Here is a 22,929-nt window from a genome sequence, read left to right on the forward strand (position 1 = left end):
ATTACGCTGAACTGCATGTTATAATTAGGAACTTACGTTTAGATTTATTTTTTCAATCTTCACCCAAATGCTGCTAAGAGATATACTCAATAAGTATACACTTCTAGATATCTTTCTAAAGAGAAAAATGACCCAGAAATTATGGACTCGTTGGAATATGGGTGAATTGGAAAGTTGATAAAAGGTCCTAATTCTGAGCTTCCCTGGTGGCGCAGTGGTTGAGAGTCCGCCTGCCGATGCAGGGGACACGGGTTCGTGCCCCGGTCCGGGAAGATCCCACATGCCACGGAGCGGCTGGGCCCGTGAGCCATGGCCGCTGAGCCTACGCATCCGGAGCCTGTGCTCCGCAACGGGAGAGGCCACAGCAGTGACAGGCCCGCGTACCACAAAAAAAAAAAAAAGGTCGTAACTGTACAGAAAAATATGCAGTTGGTGTGGAAGGATTTCCCAGAAGTATTTCAGTTTGCTTGAATTCTGTGCTGCAGCTGAATTTCCTTAAGGTTGTTATTAATTTCCCTTTAAAATGAGGACTTCCTAAAACAAGTATGAATTAATAATATAGTCCAGAATTGGGCCCATGTGAGCCAGCCATGTAAAGTACTGCCCCCAAAATCCAGGGGCCCATTGAAAAGCCAGTCTTTGTGATACTGAGTATTGGGTGTATTCCTTGAAATAACCCTACCCTGTAGGGTGGCCCTGGAGTCTCTCAAGCAGAGATTATTTTTTTTAATATATCTTTATTGGAGTATAATTGCTTTACAATGTTGTGTTAGTTTCTGCTGTATAATAAAGTGAATCAGCTACATATATACATATATACCCATATCTCCTCCCTCTTGAGCCTCCCTCCCACCCTCCCTATCCCACCCCTCTAGGTGGTCACAAAGCTCTAGCTGATCTCCCTGTGCTATGTAGCTGCTTCCCACTAGCCATCCATTTTACATTTGCTAGTGTATATATGTCAATGCTACTCTTTCACTTCATCCCAGCTTCCCCTTACCCCACTGTGTCCTCAAGTCCATTCTCTATGTCTGCATCTTTATTCCTACCCAGCCACTCGGTTCATCAATACCTTTTTTTTAGATTCCATATATATGTCCGTAAGCATCCGGTATTTGTTTTTCTCTTTCTGACTTACTTCACTCTGTACAACAGACTCTAGGTCCAGCCACCTCATTACAAATAACTCAATTTCATTCCTTTTATGACTGAGTAATATTCCATTGTATATATGTGCCACATCTTATTTATCCATTCACCTGTCGATGGACATTTAGGTTGCTTCCAAATAAGTCCTGACTATTGTAAATAGTGCTGCAATGAACATTGTGGTACATGTATCTTTTTGAATTATGGTTTTCTCAGGTTATATGCTCAGTAGTGAGATTGCTGGGTCATATGGTAGTTCTATTTTTGTTTTTTTAAGGAACCTCCATTCTGTTCTCCATAGTGGCTGTATCAATTTACATTCCCACCAACAGTGCAGGAGGGTTCCTTTTTCTCCACAGTCTCTCCAGCATTTACTGTTTGTAAATTTTTTAATGATGGCCATTCTGACCGGTGTGAGGTGATACCTCATTGTGGTTTTGATTTGCATTTCTCTAATGATTAGTGATGTTGAGCATTTTTCATGTGTTTGTTGGCAATCTGGATGTCTATTTTGGAGAAATGTCTATTTAGGTCTTCCACTCATTTTTTTTTAATTAATTAATTTATTATTTATTTATGGCTGCATTGGGTCTTCGTTGCTTCGTGCAGGCTTTCTCTAGTTGCGGTGAGCGGGGGCTACTCTTCGTGATGGTGCACGGGCTTCTCATTGCAGTGGTTTCTCTTTATTGCCAGCATGGGCTCTAGGTGTGCGGGCTTCAGTAGTTGTGGCTTGTGGGCTCTAGAGCACAGGCTCAGTAGTCGTGTCACATGGGCTTATTTGCTCTGCAGCATGTGGGGTCTTCCCGGACCAGGGCTCCAACCTGTGTCCCCTGCATTGTCAGGCGGATTCTTAGCCACTGTACCACAAGGGAAGTCCCATTCTGCCCATTTTTTGATTGGGTTGTTTGTTTTTTTGATATTGAGCTACATGAGCTGCTTGTAAATTTTGGAGATTAGTCCTTTGTCAGTTGCTTCGTTTGCAAATATTTTCTCCCATTCTGAGTGTTGTCTTTTCATCTTGTTTATGGTTTCCTTTGCTGTGCAGAAGCTTTTAAGTTTCATTAGGTCCCATTTGTTCATTTTGTTTTTCCATTCCTCTAGGAGGTGGGCCAAAAAGGATCTTGCTGTTATTTATGTCACAGTGTTCTGCCTATGTTTTCCTCTAAGAGTTTTATAGTGTCTGGCCTTACATTTAGGTCTTTAATCCATTTTGAGCTTATTTTTGTGTATGGTGTTAGGGAGTGATCTAATCTCATACTTTTACATGTCCCTGTCCAGTTTTCCCAGCACCACTTATTGAAGAGACTGTCCTTTCTCCACTGTACATTCCTGCCTCCTTTATCAAAGATAAGGTGACCATATGTCCGTGGGTTTATCTCTGGGCTTTCTATCCTGTTCCATTGATCTATATTTCTGTTTTTGTGCCAGTACCATACTGTCTTGATTACTGTAGCTTTGTAGTATAGTCTGAAGTCAGGGAGCCTGATTCCTCTAGCTCCATTTTTCGTTCTCAAGATTGCTTTGGCTATTCGGGGTCTTTTGTGTTTCCATACAAATTGTAAAAAAATTTTTTCTAGTTCTGTGAAAAATGCCAGTGGTAATTTGATAGGGATTGCATTGAATCTGTAGATTGCTTTGGGGAGTATAGTCATTTTCACAATGTTGATTCTTCCAATCCAAGAACATGATATATCTTTCCATCTGTTTGTATTGTCTTTGATTTCTTTCATCTGTGTCTTATAGTTTTCTGCGTATAGGTCTTTTGCTTCCTTAGGTAGGTTTATTCCTAGGTGTTTTATTCTTTTTGTTGCAATGGTAAATGGGGGTGTTTCCTTAATTTCTCTTTCTGATTTTTTGTTGTTAGTGTATAGCAGTGCCAGAGATTTCTGTGCATTAATTTTGTATCCTGCAACTTTACCAAATTCACTTATTTGCTCTAGTAATTTTCTGGTGGCATCTTTAGGATTTTCTCTGTATAGTATCATGTCATCTTCAAACAGTGACAGCTTTACTTCTTCTTTTCCAATTTGTATTCCTTTTATTTCCTTTTCTTCTCTGATTGCCATGGCTAGAACTTCCAAAACTATAATAATAATAGTGAATAACAGTGGTGAGAGTGGGTACCCTTGTGTTTTTCCTGATCTTAGAAGAAATGCTTCCAGTTTTTCACCATTGAGAATGATGTTGGCTGTGGGTTTGTCACATATGGCTTTTATTATCTTGAGGTAGGTTCCTTCTATGCCCACTTTTTCAAGCAGGGATTATGAACTTGGACTACAGCAGGAACTCGCCATGCAAATGTATCCTAGGTCACCTTAAGGTATCCATCCACCCGCCAGGCTGCAAAGAGACCCTCAGTAGGTAAATAAAACAATATTTAAATGTACAAAGTTCCTTTATTGGTCCCTTCTCTATTTGATAATATGGAGAGAATAAAATATTTCTCTATATCATTGGGTCATTGGTTTTCCCAAGCACTAAAAAAATGATAATAGGAACATTGTATTTGAGTCAATATTTACATAGTACTTAGAACAGGGTCTTATATATAATAATTGCTTTATACATTTTTTTATATTAAAATAAATTGTAAAGAATTTAAACAATGGGGGATCATATTTTCAAATGGTTAAGGAAATTCAGGAATTTGCTTTGCTTTGGAAACAATTCTAATTAATTATTGATATTTTACATGTTCATAAGTTTACTGGTGATTTCTGTTTTTTCTCACCTGAGAGCTGAATGTGTGAGCTAGACTATTTCTCCCTGTAGGGCCTGTTTTCTGCTATGAACTGAAAATTTATGTTTCTCTTTACCAAAATCTAAATTCAATACTATACCATCTATTGCACTTTGAAAGATGCAAACATTGGAATTTCATAACTATTCATGGAGAAATAAGGCAAAAGCATTATCTGGCAATTGAAGGTAGAAAGCAATTAAGGCAGCCATATAAAGTACAACTTGAAGTGGAAAATTATGGATTTCAAGCCTTTTCATGGAAATCTATGTGTTTTCTTGTCTTGTCAAGACAAAACTGGCTCATTTCCCAAGCTTTGCAAAGCTATCTGTGAGCTCTCTGGAAAATAGCAAATAAATATTACAGTCTCTCCCACACTGTCAAGGAAATCCAATTCCGATTATTACAATTGATGGGTGAATCAATTTTGGGGAAAAACAAAACACACACACATACAAAAGTTCCTGTTCCATCTTAGGTAACGAAAGTTAAACAGAGTACATTTTAAAATTGTGGTCCAATGTAGAAATGTTATTCTTTTTTTCATTTATTATGAGTTTTCATGTTTCATTGTTATTAGAAGTGAGCAGTGATGTGACTCATCTACAACAGCAGGTACCGTGAACAAAGCACTAAGAATTTGGCTCTCAGATACTTCAGGTAATGTGAGCTGCAACAGATTGTTTTTGTGTGTGTATGTGTCTTTTTAAATATCTTCCGAGTAGATGAATTTTATTTATTTATTTATTTATTTATTTATTTTTGGCTGCGTTGGGTCTTCATTGCTGCGTGTGGGCTTTCTTTAGTTGCGGCAAGTGCGGTCTACTCTTCGTTGCAGTGCACGGGCTTCTCATTGCGGTGGCTTCTCTTGTTGCAGAGCACGGACTCTAGGCGTGCAGGCTTCAGTAGTTGTGGCTCACGGGCTCTAGAGCACAGGCTCAGTAGTTGTGGCTTGCAGGCTTAGCTGCTCTGCAGCATGTGAGATCTTCCCGGACCAGGGCTCAAACCTGTGTCACCTGCATTGCCAGGTAGATAGTTAACCAATGCGCCACCAGGGAAGTCCAACGAATATTTTTAAACTAAGAGTGTATGCTACCTTAGCCTAAATTAAGTGGAGGGCCAAAGAAAAAAGACCTAAAAATGAGATGTTGATGAAGCACAGAGATGTTCCAATTTGTTCAGTCTGAACCATCTGGCTGCTCCAAGTACCAGGCAGTCCCCGACTTATGATTTTCCAGTGTTACGATGGTATAAAAGTGATATGCAAATTTTGAATTTTGATTTTTCCCAGCCTGGCGTTATGCGGTGCCATGCTCTCTCATGATGCTGGCTAGCGGCAATGAGCCAGCTGTCGGTCAACCACATGATCACGAGGGTAAACGCTACCCAGACCACTATTCTCTTTTTCACTGTCAGTACAGTATTCAATACATTACATGAGATATTCAACTCTTTATTATAAAATAGGCTTTGTGTTAGATGATGTTGCCCAACTGTATTCTAATGTAAGTATTCTGAGCATATTTAAGGTAGGCATGGCTAGTTATGATGTTCAGTAGGGTAGGTGTATTAAATGCACTTTCAACTTAAGATATTTTCAACTTATGATGGGTTTATGGGGATGTCATTCCTTCATAATGGGAAGAAGATCTGCAGTTCCTATAAATATTTCCAACTCCAAACAAAAGAAAACTGAAAGGGGTTTGTTGTAGGGCCAAGCAAAGAACATTTCCTTTTGCTCTTTAGGTAGAGAGTTTCTTGGTGACCGAATCCAGTTGCGACTCCTGATTGACTTAGAGATGCAGGAGAACAGCTCCTGGACTCAAGGTGCTTGCAGTCTGGTGGGTGGAGAGACACTGTGTGAAAAGGGCCATGGTACAGATACAATTCTGTGAAACAGTAAAAGTAGTTCAATAATTCAGCCTGGGTGGGTCTGGAAAGGCTTGACAGAGAAGCTGACATCCTACTGGGAATTTGAGCAATGACTGGGAATCAACCAGTTAGTCTGGGGGAAAAGAACTTCTAGGCCAGGAGAGCAACATGAGCACATGCTCTGAGATGTGAACTTGGGGGAAGGGTCTCCACACGCTAAAAAAATTAGACTTTGTTACCTAGGTAGTGCCTAATACAACGTCTGGCACATAATAATCATTCACTTAAAAAGTATGGGAAAAAGTGTACTGGTTTTGGAGGCTACCGTTACAAAGTACACGAACCAGGTAACTTAACAGAATGTCTTGTTTCACAGTTCTGGAGGCTAGAAGTCCAAAATCAAGGTGCTGGCAGGGACACGGAGATAGATCCTTTCTTGCCTCTTTCAGCTCCTGGTGGCCTCAGATGTTCCTTGGTTTATGGCAGCATAACTCCAGTTTCTGCCTTGATCTTTATACTGCCATCTTACCTCTGTGTCTGTTTCTGTGTTTTCTCTCCCTGTGTCTCTCCTTTCTTTTCTTGTAAGGACACCAGTTATATCAGATTAGGAATCACCTTAACTGAGTATGACTGCATCTTAACTTGATTACATCTTCAAAGACTATTTCCAAATAAGGCCACGTTCACAGGTACCAGGGGTTAGGGCTTCAGCATAACTTTGTAGGGGACCCAGTTCAAACCCCAACAAAAGGTATGAACCATTCAAGGTTTTGTTGCAGGGGACTTGGACCATATTTTAGTAAATTGACTCTAAATGCAGTGCCAAGGCTATATTAGAGTGCTGGAGAATTCGAAGGAAGACCAGAGTAAGGACTATCAGTCAAGGAGTTGTTGAGAGAAGACAGAGATGATGAAAACTTAAACTGAGGAGATAGCAATGGAGACAGAGAAAGGGAGGGGAATACTAGTTCCATAAACTAATCAAAGTGAGGGACTTGACAACTTGTTAGATATAGGTAGGATTCAAGGTGATTCCCAGATTTCCAGCTTAGGAGGCAGACTTGACCAGCAGTAATACCTTAACACCAATACAGAAAGTAACAGGAAAAGGTTGTTTCCCAAAGGATATTGATGCATTCAGTCTTGTACATATTGTATTGGAGATACACTTGTGGGAAAGAGTTAGTATAGATAGCATTGTCCAGTAGAACTCTCTACAGTGATGGAATTATACTGTATCAGTGCTGTCTGGTACAACAGCCACTGGCTACATGTGGCTAGTGAGTCCTGAAATGTGCACACAAGGAGCTGAATTTTTAGGTTAATTTTAATAAATTGAATTTCTAGTAGCCTTAGATGGCTAGTGGCTATCATAGTAGGCAGCACTGGTCTAGCAGGTATTTGGCTATATGTGTTTAACGTTTGGGAGAGAGATGCAGAAAGAGCATGGTCTAGACTGGAACTTGAGTTTCAGGAGTCATTAGCTTAGAGGCACTTGCTGAAGCCGTGTGAGACCATGAGCCCATGGTGAGGAGGGGGGCAGATGCTAACAGAAGAATTAACAATGAAACTCTGTGGAAACACTGGTGTATAAGTGGTGCACCATGGAAGAGGGTGAGAAAACAGCTCCTGAGAAGGAGAAAGGAAAAGCAGAAGAGAGAAAGGTGTTGCAAAACCAGGGGAGAAATTTCAAGGAGAGAGCAGTCCACCATGACATAAAAAAAAAATTTATAATAAACTATGAGAAAAGACTTTCACCATTACAATATTATTTTGCCAGTAAATGCAGTGGTCATATTTTGTTCACCAAAAGTACATTGTGCTCTAACCATGGATTTTTATCTATATTCTATTTATCTTTATCCTCCCCCTATCATCCCCCATTGATGTGAAAGACATTTCAGAGGTTTGTGGTGGCAACAATAAGAAATTTATGAAGATGGGACTATACATGAAATCTAGTGGGGCAGGAGAAGATGGCCAAGAGACTTGCTCACTGGAAATCCAGAAGAGTATGCCCCTAAAAACTCAGCCCCATAGCAGGAGGGCCCAGAAATTCTTTCCCATGAGGTCCTCAGTAGAGATGTATAATTTTTGTCAAACACTTCTACAGATAGCAATATCTTAACCTTTCGTGGACTCCACCTAACTACTCTGTAAAGTGGGTGGAATTATTTCCAGTTTACGAAAGAGGAGGTTGGTGACCCCTGGAGTTTCAGCAACTGTCTCACATGATGCAAGTATTTTGCACATAGTAGAGTAGAGGCAGGAATCCAAGTTCATCTGTCTTCAATGTTCTTTTCACCTTAATGGTGTTTCCTAAACTTGAGACATTTACAAATGCCGTCATGATCTTTACCATATCTCCTCACCCCTGTACTATTAAATACTATCACTTAATATTTTTAAAAGTAAACTTAAGTTATTTAAAACCAAATATTCATAACCTTACTTGAAAGACCAGTATCGTTTGTCATAATTAAATGATTTTTTAAATAAGAATAAATTATAAAGAATAATTTTTAAAAAACATTAAAATGTTATTAAATGCTAGCTAAATAACTGCTGCCTGTCAAAGACTTTGAAACTGAACGTTTCTTTTTATTAAAAAGGAAGATTAACAAATGGTTAAAGAGGTTCTAAAAACATGCTCTACCAAAAGGAGAATATCTCCTCACCTTTTGAAAAGGGTTGCATCTGATAGCAGTGGTACTCAGGGATAAATCATCCTACTTTCCATTAAAGAATAAATAGTATAAAGTCATCTCCCTTTGCCATTTTACAGATTTTTTAAAAAGTACTAGAAAGTTATCGTATCAACACAAAATAAAGCCATAAAGAGGCTGTGAATTATAATCCAGGACTCTTACATAGTTTCTGAGGCCACTTGATATTTCCTCGGGAATAAATTGTCTAAAAGATCCTTTCTAGATACTCAGCGTTGCAGGTGAAATCATCCTGCACTATAGATTCCCAAGGTGCCATTCTGTACATTTCATTGATTATATTTATGGCTTTTAGGGCAACGTGGGTTAAAAGCTTCCTTAGCAGTGTGACTGTTCTCTTTTAGAGGAACTAAAGGACAAAATAGACTCCACACTCAAATCAGTTTAGAGTCAAAAATTGGATAAATTGAGGAATTGGTGTTAGGCATAAAAATAGAGCCAGGCATTGGACTAGACTATATCCCCTGATAGGAGAGGACCCTCACGCCCTCGTCAAGATTTCAGGGACCAATCACCATACCTCTACCTTTATAGGACTGATCCAGGTGACTGACAAAGCAGGGTTTTTGTTCTTGGGCAGAAGTCTTAGCCATAATCTGATCCTGGTCGGGGTAGGGGTGGGGGGCGGTGCCATCTTCTGAAGGACATTCCCAACAAGAACCCTTGAGTCCTAAAGGTAACTCCTTCCAGGTAAAATGCAGGATTAATCTTGTCTGTATAAATTTCCACTTTATAACAAACAATACCTCAAATAAGTTCTAGGGTGTGTCTTTGATGTGAACCACATTAAAAGAAAATATTTTGAAATAAAACAAGAAGAGAAAGATCTCTTAGATTGTATTTTTTTTCACTAGCTAGGTTTTATGGATCTATTTTTTTAAGCTTGAGTTTAAGCTAAGAAAAGAAACTTTGCTTTTTATGGCAAGAGTTCTTGAGTAGAAAGGCAGCTTACAATGGAAAGCATCTTGCACAAAAGTTTTGGTAATCAGAGGGGGAAAATGCAGAGTAGCTTTGTAAATTTTGACATTGAAAGGCCAATGTAATGTAAATATGACTTCCTAGAGTGTAAACAGCAGTGGTTTGAAAATAAAAACTTGTACAAAATGGGCAGCTATCTAGTTAGAAGAAAATGTGTCTAATAAGCATGTATGCATGAGATGCCTTGAATATTTTTGATACTGTACTATAATTACTGAAGAGGTAAAATTTCCAGGACTTTTGAAACCATGAGAATAAAAGTTCCTAGGGTTTTCCCTCTAGAAAAAGACAGCTATACTTTTTGGTATTCTTTACATATTTAATTTAACAACATAAAACACATCATTCACACATAAATCACATACTTGGAAATGTTTGAGATTATTAATGGAGCCACAAGTTCTTAAACTTTAAAGTATCCACTGTCTCTTATTTTAGATAACAGATGAAAATATCAGTATAAAAAAGTATAATTCTATGCATTTGATTTACGATCTCCATTGTATGAAATAAAAATTAGCCTCATTTTGAGAAAATACAAAAGTTTACCAAAAATATTCTTTAATTCAAATGTTTTCCACTACTAGGAGATTTTATATGCACTGTCCTTACCTTGGACTCCTGAAAACTGACTATGTTTTCAGACTTAGACGTACTTTTCTGTCCTTTTCCATCCTGGATTTTGTGTGATTCAGGCACATTCTCAACATAGAGTCTTTTTTTCTCTCTCCCTAAAGGCTACAAGCAATTGGAAAAGGCAGAGTCTTTGCTGTGGACGTACTTGAATGGGGCTGCAGTGCAGAAAGGAGGTGGTCGGGAACATTTGCTTTATAATCTACTCAAGTGCAAAATCTCCTCCCTTTCAGACCACACTGGGCACTCAGGCAACAGTAAGCATGTGTGTTAACTGATCCAGTGAATAAATGAATCGTCACTTTCTTTTCTGCCTATAAAGCTGTAATCCAAGAATCTGTAGCAGTGCAACCTACTGAATTTTCATACCCAGTGTCTATCCCTATGTATATATTCCTTGCAGCTTATTCTGTATATTTTCCTACAGACATCAGTGGTGTGTGTTTTTATGTTCTTTTTCGGTTTGGGGGATATATCCAGCTTCCTGATATCATTAGGAGACACAGGCCACAAAATACATGCCCTATTGCAAAAAATGGTATGTTCATTTCTCCTTAAATTCTCCCATTCTGCTTTCATGACATTTACATGTGTTACATGCAATGTAAATGTAACATGTGTTACATCTCTATCTTTCTTAGAGTCTTACATATTCATAACTGACAACCTCTTTTCCAATTCCATTTTTATATGTGAAATTAACCAAACATGTCCTTTTTTGCATATTTTATCATTTTTCCTTTTATAGCTTTGTCTGTTTGTCCATCCGTCCATTCACTGGTCCATCCTACAATGAAGTAATTCATTGAGTCTACCTTTAACTGATTCCGTTATCAATTCATGTATTTATTTTTGAAAAGAGGTTTGCTCATAGAATGTCTGCAGAGTAGACAGCAGTCTTGGTAAATTTAAAAAGCCACCTACCTTGTACATTCTGGAAATTTTTCATATGTGATGAAGATGTATTTGTCTCCTAAGAGTTTGGGCATTCCTTGTCCTGATATTTCAGGGGACATTTGATCTTCAAAGAAGTGATCCAAGCGGCTTTTGCATACCCCCCTTCCAATGATTCTTGCCAAGAACGCTGTGGGTGGTATCTGTGCCTCATGGCCATGTGGATACCATAGAAGCAGCAGGGAAGAAGGACTTTTAAACAAGCTACTCTGTGCCATGTCGTGATCCCCATTTCCAGTTATCAAAAGGACTTCTCAGAATTTAAGGACACTTAATGTAAGCATCAGTAGATTTGATTCTTGATAGAAGCTTTGGAGATGTATATTTCACTTGGTACTTTCTGCCAGTGCTGTTTTCCCTGCTCAAAATAATGCCTGGCAGAGTAGTTCTTCCATATATTTTCCATGCATCTCACCATTTGCCTAGGGGGGACAGTAAAGAAAGATGTACTCTAACGGCTAATTTTTATCTAAATGTATACAAAAGTGTACAATGTATTAAAAGTAGTGATAATATCCGCTCAGTTATTGTTATACTGTGTTATCTCCCAATGGGTATCACCCTACTGCTAAGATAAACAGGTTGAGTTTGCCCTCAAGACATCAGATAGGTAGAAATTCACTTGGAATAGGTATTCAGATATGAAAATATGTTCATTCCTACAAAATATTCTAAAGTCATATTCTAAGTTTATATAAAGTCATCTTTCTTTCTGCTTCTGTTTTTCTTTCGACATCACAAGGCCAGGAGGAGGGTTTCAGGTTTCCTCTAACTCTATCGTCTTAATATTTGTCTTTGATCCTTTCCTCTGTGTGTGTGTGTCCAGGTATCAGGGCATCAGCATCCTTGTTTCTAAGCTCTATCAGAAAAATTAGCAGCTGTTGCCAATGTCCATTTAGCTGCCAGTCCTCTGAAAAGGACATAGGAGAAAAAACTATGTACAAAGAGAGCACTAGGTCCTTCTGCAGTGCCATGGGCACATGGAATACATGACTTGGTAGCGGAAATTGTCCTTGTTTTGAATTTGAAGCCATACTGACTTTTCCTGGCACATAGACATTTATACTCTAGGACTCTTGATAGTTCTATATGGAAAAAGTACTTCCTGTTTATATAAATCATACCTTGTGGCAATAAATGGTTCCAAGTTTCAAAGGGTAAAAGAAACTGTGTGGCAAGCTATGCATATCTTTTCCATAATAGCATTTATTTCCAAATTAAAAATATGTGCTTACGTGTATATGTGTGCATGTATTCTGTGAAAAAATATATTTATGTATTTCTATTTCCCCAAATATATATGTTTCTTGATATAAAATATCAAGAAAAGATACTTTGTGACAACATCTAGATATAAATGTCTCCAGGTGCTATTTGTCTTAGTCTGTTCAGGCTACTATTGCAAAAGGCCCTGGGTGGCTTATAAACAACAAAAATGTATTCCTCACAGTTCTGGAGGCTGCAAGTCCAAGAGGCTGCTGGCAGACTCGGTGTTTGGTGAGGACCCACTTCCTCGTAGATGTCTGCCTTCTCACTGTCACCTCACGCGGCAGAAGTAAGAGCTAGCTCTGTGAGGTCTCTTTTAAAAAGGCACTAATCCCATTCATGAGGGTTCTACTCTCATGACCTAATCACCTCCCAAAGGTCCCACCCCTAAGACCATCAACTTGGGGGTTAAGATTCACTCAACATGATTTTGAGAGGGCTAGAAACATTCAGACCATTCATCATTCTTCATTATTTTTATAATTATCAGGTGCTATTTATTCAATTATGACAAACTATATCCTTTCAAAAATTATCAGAGGGTTTTTGACCTACTGTAGAATAAATAGGAAAAACTCAGAGCAACCTGGTGTATGGTCTGGAAAAAGACACATCCAGATGTCCTAGCCGAAATCTCCCAGACTCCCCTACTGTCCTCCCACCTTGGGGAGCAGTGCAGAGCCATCATGAATTACTGATGAGAATCCCGTTGCCAAGCACTAGAGAGGAGAACCATTACTGTGCTCCTGAGTCTCCCAGGGCAGAATGTTCCCGACGGAGGTGCCAGACTGCCATCTTTTTCTGAGTGTGAATTCCCTTAATACCAGGGCATGATTATTGGCAAAGAAAAGAAAGAAGAAACTAAAAGCGTTACTAAATGCACAGCAGTGCTAGGCAATCTGGATGCATTCCTATAATCCAGTGCTGGGAGTATGAAAGAGAGACGAAAAGTGAACCCGTTATAGATGCAGGTTTTAGGAATCCACTCCACCTCCACCGTAAGTATAGTTCATTCCCCGGGGGCCTAAATCAAGCCATGCAGGTCTCCGCAGAACAATTAAGTGTCTTCTCTTTCAAGACGAACAGAATGTAGGCAGGCAGGAGAGAGACTTCAGAGCCCTCACAGCTGCTAAAATGTCAGAGCTGAAAGCCTAAGATCGCCCCTTCTTCCTGGTCCAAAAGAAGTTGTTCAACTGCCTAAGAAAAATGGTAACTTCAGAGGCAATTATTGGAGTTCATGTAATGATGGTTAGTACCATGGTAGCTTGGATGGCAGTTCTGAAATCCCTAATTGGTTTACACTTAAGGTTTTCCTTAAAGATTTACTGTTTATTGTAGCTGATTACAAAAGAGAGAAGTGCATATTTCTTTTCTTATGAATGACTTAAAATGCAGTATGTATACCACCCTGGATAGAAAAGTACATGCCAAACTAGATATTAATCCCTTTTAAATATATAAATATTTCCTTTCAATTCAAGACATTTATGTGCACCTACTATGTACCATAAACCTACGTCAGGGGCTGCCAGGACACAAATAAGAAAAGGATTTAATCCTGTCTCAAAGGAGTTTTTACTGTAATAGAAGACATATCTGTCGTCTGTTGCCGCAGCAATACTGTGGTACCAATCATCCCCAAACTCAGTATTCTAGCTCCCACATCTGTGGTTCATCTGGGCATCCATTGACTCCAACCAGGCTTGGTTGAGCTTGGCCCTGAGCTGCAGGTTAGGGCCAGTTCTGTCTGCTCATCTGATGAGATGATGGGCCTCTCGTCATCCTAAGATCAGTGGACCAGCCAAGCATGTTCTTCCCATGGTGACGACAGAAGCAGGTGGGCAAGCCCAACCACACAAACGGCTTTGGACAAATCACATCCCCTAATATTCACTAGCCAAAGCAAGTCACATGGCCAAAGCCAACATCACTGGACCGAAGAAATATACTCTGCCTAGGAAGACTGCAAAGATACATGACAAAGGATATGGGGATATAGGGAGAAGTGCAAAAGTGAGAAAAATAATACAATGAGCCACATTAGGGAAAGATAAATTCACACATGCCTGTATAACAAAGGGTGGGAATTTCAAAAGGGAAGGGATTAATTATATCTCAAAGACACTAAGGAAGTATTCTTAGTGGAGGTGACATTTGCACTCGGTCACAAAAGGTGTTTGCATTTCAAGAGGCAGACAAGGTGTATGTATAGGTGTGTGGGGGGAGAGGGGTGGACAGATAATAATTTAAGGATGCTCCAAGAGCAGTAGTGGTGCACATGTGTAGGACAGTCTCCGTGTTAGGTTACAGAGAAGTAACTTCAAAAGAAAACATAGAAATAGAAAAAGTATATCAATAGGAAAACTACAAGTAGACTGCAGAGATGTCCTGTGTCAGAAGTTCTTGTGTTATATGTTATTGCCAGAAGTTCTTTGAAAAGACAAGTGTTTGAAAATTCTGAAGGTACGAAATGTGAAAAAGCACACAAGGATAGAATTTTTATTTAAGTCTTTAGAGCTATAATTAGAGCTGGAAATGACTTAGCAATTATCTAGATAACTCACTTATTTCACAGATAAAGAAATGTGTATTTTGGAGGTAAATCCATTCTCTCTCTCTCTCTTTCTCTCTCTCTCTCTCTATATATATATAAATATGTATATTCACACATCTGTATGAAATATATAAACATATTTAGAAAGAGAATAAATGTCTTCCTAAATAAATCTATCCATCTAAATATGTAAAATATATACTATATAAATATATTTATATAGCTCGAGAATAAATTCTTCCATATATATGTATATATGTCTCTCAAGGTTGGGAGGGGGCAACTATGAAATGAGCAGGCTTCCTAAAGCAGTATTCTAAAGAACTCCCAATCCCTCATAAACTTAAAACCACTTGCATCTTCATCCAGTGATCTTTCTGGTTCTGAGGAACAGAATATGAGTCACATTATTCAAATGCAAAGGGAGGAATGATTAATAAGAAGGAAAAATAAGTATTGCCACAGATATTCAAGGCCTGGAAATACCATCTGAAGTGCTAGATCTAACGGAGGAAGGAAGCAGGGGCTCCCCAGAACTCAGACCGCAGAGTTTGGGGTACGGTTATTAAAAGATGGGGGAACTGAACCCCAGGGGGCAGGTGAGGGCAGAGAGCACATGTTCTCTATACCCACTGGCCAGTCTTCCCCTCTTGTGAAACATGTTCCCCTCATTCGTAAGTGAAGCATAATCATCTGCCTAACTGAAGTCTAATTAGAAAAGTAAATCAGATTGTGTTCATAATGTATGAGCTTTCTTCCCAGTATGGAAAGAATGAAACTTTGAAGTTGTGCCCTTTAGATAATCACCATTAACGTAGATCAAAGGTCAGCAGACTCTAGCCCTTGGGCCAAATCAGCTGATCTGTTTTTACAGAACAAGTTTTATGGAAAAAATAGCCACGACTGCTTGTTTACATATTGTTTAGGGCAGCTTTTGCACTAAAACAGCAGGGTTGAATAATTGCAACAGAGACAGAACCCATATGGCCTGCAGTGCCTCAACTATTTCTTATCTGGCCGCTTACAGATAGTTTGCCACCCCTGATGTAGATATTGGAGGATTAGCCCTTTTCTGGGATGGGTGAAACGTGCATGTGCTTCCACTTCCGGTGATGGATTCAGCAGGGGTCGGCCCAGGAAGGATGTCAGTGGCCTGAGTGTCACCTCCCTTGCCTCCTTCCCGGGGCTCCGCTCTGGCCATCCTTAACCCTTTGCTCTATCTATGTCCTTTGCCAGACTCCGACCTGAGCATGCGCACACTGAGCACGCCCAGCCCAGCCCTGATATGTCCACCCAACCTGCCGGGATTTCAGAATGGAAGGGGCTCGTCCACCTCCTCGTCCTCCGTCACCGGGGAGACGGTGGCCATGGTCCACTCGCCGCCCCCGACCCGTCTCACCCACCCGCTCATCCGGCTCGCCTCCCGGCCCCCAAAGGAGCAGGCCAGCATCGAACGGCTCCCGGACCACGCCATGGTGCAGATCTTCTCCTTCCTGCCCACCAACCAGCTGTGCCGCTGTGCTCGCGTGTGCCGCCGCTGGTACAACCTGGCCTGGGACCCGCGCCTGTGGAGGACTATCCGCCTGACGGGCGAGACCGTCAACGTGGACCGCGCCCTCAAGGTGCTGACCCGCAGGCTCTGTCAGGACACACCCAACGTCTGTCTCATGCTGGAAACCGTAAGTGTCAGTGGCTGCAGGCGGCTCACGGACCGAGGTCTTTACACCATTGCCCAGTGCTGCCCGGAGCTCCGGCGGCTGGAAGTCTCGGGCTGCTACAATATCTCCAACGAGGCAGTCTTCGATGTGGTGTCCCTGTGTCCCAATCTGGAGCATCTGGATGTGTCAGGTATGTGGCCACTGACCTGCCATCGGCAGGCCCTTCCCAGTGCACCATCCCGAACCCGTAAAGGACACTGCCACCTGGGAAGGGTCCCCCTCGTGATAGCCAGGGGTCAGGAGGCTGACTCTTCTTCCTGAAAAGCTGTCTTTACGGAATCATGGCCCTGGGGGCCAGAGGTATGCCTTTCATCAAATGCTGTCAACTTCTTAGAGGAACTAGAGGCACCTTTTGTCCGGCAGTTCAAGTTGGGATGACTCTTAAGCATGTCTTTCCTCCCCATCATTCTCAAAGTAATTTCAGAGCAACCGTAGATAATGGGAACTAAATATCTAATCACAGATAAATAGGAACCAACTCTAACTCAAACGGAGGTAGTTTAGAAACTGCCCCGAGATCCACTGGTTACTGTTTCATGGAGCCTGAGTGCCGTGTCTAAGCTGATTCTGTGTTGTGGCCTGTGATTGTGATTGTTCACCATTTTGCAGACACTGGAGAACATCCATCATGGCCAAGCATCTCTTCGTATTTCACCCCTACTCTCCTCACCCTTGGGTTGATTTTGCACCTTTTCTCAAGCACAGTTCTCAATTAGTAGTGCAAGGTTAGGGCCCACCAGGGAGAGCCTTTTTAGTTCCTTTTAAAAATGAAGGAAATCCCAGCATGGCTGCTTTGCTTGAAGCCCTCTCTCAGGCAGGAAGAATTAAAACCCAGACTCATACTTAGGCGCCAGACAGACGTGGATCCAGCCGGACTCACAGCCTTTCTTTATCTCATCCACTGCTCAGTCAGAAGACGAACATTCGAGAGGCTGAAATGTGTAAGATGCATCAGGGAGTTAAAGAAATGAACAGCGTGAGCTACAACCTCAGGGATTGTTGGGGAAGAGGGTCAAGAAGTAAAAACCACTGTGACGGGTGAATAAACAGAATTGGGGATTTACAAGCATCTGAGGTAAATGATACCCTCCAGCAAAAGCTGAGGTAAACGTCGCCTCTCTGAGCTCGCTCTCTCTTTTGAAAACCAACATCTGAAAATATTTCAGATGACAGTCAATTATTTCTCGCAGATTCTTTCCCTTGCTGGAAAGCAGCTCTTTGCCCCCCTCCTTCAGCTGGCTCCAAGACAAAGCCATAGAAACTGTATGTTCAGTTTTTGTCGTGAGTAGCTGTTGGCATAAAGAAGCAGGAAACGAAAAGGTTTTCTTACATTTTCCCCCCAAGGAATTTTGGAAAAAGAAAGCATTGTGATGTGGTAGAAACTAGTTTCAGAACTCTGTGATTTGGGACAATTCACAGCTTTCTCTAGATGTGTTTCCTCTTCGTTTAAAAAAAAAAAAAAAAGGGACAGGGGGCTAAGGGATGGGATTCTTTAACAGGCTAAGATGCTGGAGCTTGTGGGCCTCTTTTATAAACACCTCATTTTCTCGGATTAGAAAATGACTCATTTTTGGAATCCTCATCTTTGTTCAAGGGGCACCCCATGCACCCTCAGTACAGGCTGCAAGTAATTGTGTTCTGTCCTTGGAGTCCATTTGAAATTCAGAAATGCAGAAAGTCCTTTGGCTATTTGAGAATGGAAATTTCTGGGCTTCTAGCCTGAGCGTAGAGACCCTGCTTGGTCCCTTTGCTAACCATTATGTAAGCCTTGATGTCCTTCGTCTTTATCAACCTGCCCCATTGCAGAACCTAACATATTTGTGTATCTTCCTCACATGTCTTCCGATGACACGCTGTGATCTGGGTATATAAAGACTGTGTACACAGGGGAAGCTCTAACTCACCAAGAGCACATAATTGTAGATATTGACCGGAGTGGTGACGGATATTTTCAGGTGGATGAACTTGAAGGACCCAACAAGCCATAGGGATGGATTTGTATCACCACCTCTGAACAGTGCCCTCCAGTTCTGAGGGAATCTAGAAATTGTGATTTCACCTATGCCTTGTTCCCTTTGGTTCTCACAGCTGGCCTCTGACAGTGACCACCTTCTCAATGGCAATAAACTTGACTTTGGAAGCCTCATCGCTGGTCTAGAGCCTAATTCCCCCAGAGGACATGAGACTGCCCCTCCCATCCCTAGCATGCCCACCTTGAAAGTTATCTTTTCAAGTCATTGAAAGTTACTGTAACTAGCTCTAGTGTTTTTTCATTATCACTTATTACCTTTTATTAAAGTTTAGTCAGGGTTCTCCAGAGAAATAGAACCAATAGTATATATATAAAGAGATTTATTGAGAGGAATTGGCTCACACAATTACGGCATCTGAGAAGTCCTACAGTTTTGCCGTCTGCAAGCTGGAGACCCAGAAAAACCAGTGATGCAGTTAGTCTGAGTCTAAAAGTCTGAGAACCAGGGTGGCTGATGGTGTAAGTCTCAGTCCGAAGGCAGAAAAAGACCACTGTGTTAGCTCAAACATTCAGGCACGGGGAGAGTTCTCCATCCTCCACCTTTTGTTCTATTCGGACCCTCAATAGATTGGATGGTGTCCATCTGCACTGAGGAGGGCAGACTGCTTGACTGAGTTCCCCGGTTCAAATGTTAATCTTAACCAGAAACACGCTCACAGGCACACCAGAAATAAGGTTTAGCCAAATATCAATATCACCTAGTCAAGCTGACGCATAAAATTAAACATCACGATTAATAACATCTTTAAACATCAATGGAATATATTAAGACTAACCAATTTTTAAAGTATAAAATCGTGTGATTATTACAAGTGAAATGGCTTCAAAAGGGTCCCCTGTAGTTGCAGATCTGGGAGTCCTCCTTACTCTTCTTCCTAATCTTTTATATTAGACCAGTTGAATCCTGTCCCTGTGATTCTACTTCCCCAGAATCTTGAGCCCGTCCCCTCTCCCCTACCTGCCAGCCTGGATGCATGCTTCCCCCATCATTGTCCCTACACCCATCTCAACCTCATCAACCCGCCCTCCACACAGCCAGCCTCCAAAGGGAAGTCTTCGAACTGCAAGTCTAACCATTCATTTTCCTGCATAAAATCTCCAATTCCTCCTCATGACATACAGGAAAAAGTTCCTCAGCAGAGTATATATGGCCCTTCATGAGCCGCCCTTTTCAAGTTCAAACCTCACGCCTTTCCTATGTAACCTCAGTGCTCCCTTCTATAGAACCAGTTGCATTTCCCAAACACATCATGTCTGTGCACAGTGTGACGTGTGGGCACTCTCTGACCTGTGTGCCATTCCCTCCTCTGCCCCCCGCCTCTCCCCAGCAGCCCTCTTAGCAGATTTCTCATTGCTGGAGCCCCAGTGCAAGCATCCCTTAAGTAAAGCCGTCCCTGCCTGATGCCCAGTAAGCTGAATGTTTCCTCCCAGGTATCTACCTTTTGAGCATAAGCAGGTAGAATGTTACTGGGTTTTGCAACTTTATACTTGTATATTCCCAGATTCCTTTCTCTCAATTCATTACAAGCTTTATATGGGCAAAAATGAGGCATACTTTATCTCTGCACTTTACGATATTGTAATTAAGTGAACAGAGGGGTGTCAAAGCCCTAAACAGTCATCTTGACCTCTGAAAGGTTCAGACAAAGTTGTCACTGGTTAATACTCTGAACAAGCATTTAGGAAGCTGTGTGCAGTAAATAAAACTTCCTCACCAGTAAAATTGAGTTTGTTGGGAGGATTAAATGAGTTAATTCATGATAAGTCCTCACATGTGTGTTCTGCTGAAAACTATGTAGTAAGCATTCAATAAATCATAACTGTTATCATCATTTTTGGATTGTCATTGTTATTAACATGCTTGCAAAGCAGTAGTTGGTCTTCAATGGCAGTAGTTGGTCTTCATCTGGCCTTTTATCTCCCAGAGAAGTAGATATTATCCCAATAATGAGAGGAAGTGGTAATGAAGAGCATATTTGTGAAAGCTGAACCAAATCTGGAATTAATTGAAGATATCCCCAGATTCGTTCAACCCATACTGTTCACTCTCTGTTGTGTAATATCCCTACTCCTTACCCTGAATGTTAAGGCAGGCCCCCAAGATCTGATCCCAATGGACCATTCCCACCTTAGTTGCCATTAAATCCCATGTTCTAGCCTATCAACACTCCTCACTCCCCCTCTGCCTCTATGCTTTCTTGTCTCTCGAATTTGCTCATACTATTACCTTATAAAACCTGGGCTCCATATCTGTGTATTAAAATTGTTTCTCTCTTCCAAGAATCCCCATATAGGTATATCACCACTCCCAAGACTTCTGATGCCCCAGTGTCTAAATATTCACTTCATGCTGACACATCTACTGTAAATCTCTCATGCAATTCATCAGTTGCATGCTGTATATACCATCCCTGCTATATTAGAAACCTTGGATCAGGAACCTTTTCCCTAGTCTGACTGTACAAGTCCTATAATTTCACTGAATCTGAGATGCCTCATCTTTAAAAACTGAAGTTTAAATTGAATGATTTCTCAGGTTCTCTCCATGTCTGTTATGTATGAATGCATCCACTAGCCACAGATATTACCTACTGAGCCATGAACCAGTTTATTTTCTTTTCAACCCAAACTTAGCAAATCTGTAAGAATTAAGGCTAAAGCTTACATTTTAAATTATTGATCTAAAATGATACAAGCAGGGCCTCCCTGGTGGCGCAGTGGTTAAGAGTCCGCCTGCCGATGCAGGGGATACGGGTTCGTGCCCCGGTCTGGGAGGATCCCATATGCCGCGGAGCGGCTGGGCCCGTGAGCCATGGCCGCTGGGCCTGCGCATCCGGAGCCTGTGCTCCGCAACGGGAGAGGCCACAACAGTGAGAGGCCCGCATACCGCAAAAAGAAAAAAAAAAAAATAAATAAAATAAAAAATAAAAATAAAATAAAATGATACAAGCATATCAAAATAGTGTCTTTACCAAAACTGAGCTCAGCTAGTATTTCATTAAATTGGGGGCTTAGTTTCAAAAAACCAAGCATATATTGATATTTCCCTGGACCCAATAGAGTATCCTCCCCTGGAGTGCAACAGATTTTACTAGATATTTTTTTTAATAGGAAACTGGACCTAAGAGTTTAAGAACAAAGGTTGTCATGTGATCTTGAAAAACAAAGTGCCTTCACAGGCATCACAGATGGGCAACCACGACTGTGAACATATAAATTCAGCATAAGCAGGATCACAGTCAGTATAAAAAAGAAATTCAAAATAAAGGAAGATTTCAGAGTTACAGCTGAAGGGTACCAACCACATTCTGCAAAACCACGGAGCCCACTGGAGTAGTGTGGGCAGCCTCGACAAGCTGCATCTTTGTTCTCCACTGTTGGAGTATATGCTTTGCTCCTTCCTGAAATTCCTTGACTTGGTAGCACATGGCTTCTGAACCGCATTATTCCCATGACCTGAATTTTATAAGAGTTTCCTGGGCAGCCTGCCAGGAGTGGGAGGAAAAGTCCCCGTTAGCACTGTCATGTGGTCATTTAGAAGCCTTGGAGATGACGTCATCAGCCAAGGCACAGAGCTGCCAGGGTTGAGGCACCTGGCTTTAGAGCTGCCAGAGGGATTTGGGGAAAGCAAAGAGAAAATGAAAAGTATATATGCAGTCTATGTAGCAGAATGAAATATATGTATACATATACATTTATTTATATAATGTGTATCGGCTATGGATATTAATTATATTCATATATGAAAAATACACTGTACATATTTTAAAGAGTAATATCCAATGAACTGAAATACACAATTAAATGAGGGTTTCATATGTCATTATATATTCAATATATATTATATATATAATATTCATTATATATGAAATATATAATTATGTAATACATAGTATAAATATATGCATATAGAATGCATATACACACAGACATTCTTAGGGGAAGGGAGGTTGGAAACAATGTTTCAAGAGGCATCTAAAGATATCTTCCTCAGCACCAATTTCCTTATCTGTAAAATGGATTTTTTTAAGAATCAAGTGAGAAAATGTTTATAAAAGCGCTTTGTAAACTTCATAATTCAACATAAATAAGAGGCATTATAATTAACTATAAAACAGATAATCAGTTTTTCAATGTGGATATACATCAGCCACGGTCAAAGTCCCGAGGACTTTAAATGTTGGAAGTTGGATTATCCCATCAGGTCTTCTTAGAAAAGACTGTACGCACTCTATAAATCATTTATTCATTCAGCAGATACTTAGTGAGCACCAGCTATGAACCAGGTATGAGGGATACAGCAGTGA

The 22,929-nt window shown here is 40.7% G+C and overlaps 1 protein-coding gene across 2 annotated transcripts in view; it reads left to right on the forward strand.

The window, feature by feature from the left end:
• The window catches only part of FBXL7 (F-box and leucine rich repeat protein 7), a 442,109-nt gene that overhangs the window by 414,541 nt on the left and 4,639 nt on the right, over window positions 1–22,929 (forward strand). For both annotated transcript variants that reach the window (XM_060092743.1, XM_060092744.1), the window contains exon 3: window positions 16,109–16,720. In XM_060092743.1, the coding sequence (XP_059948726.1) occupies window positions 16,109–16,720 (612 nt within the window). The remainder of the gene's footprint in view (window positions 1–16,108; window positions 16,721–22,929) is intronic.

The sequence above is a fragment of the Mesoplodon densirostris genome, chromosome 3, assembly GCF_025265405.1.
Source record: "Mesoplodon densirostris isolate mMesDen1 chromosome 3, mMesDen1 primary haplotype, whole genome shotgun sequence".
Lineage (NCBI taxonomy): Eukaryota > Metazoa > Chordata > Mammalia > Artiodactyla > Ziphiidae > Mesoplodon > Mesoplodon densirostris.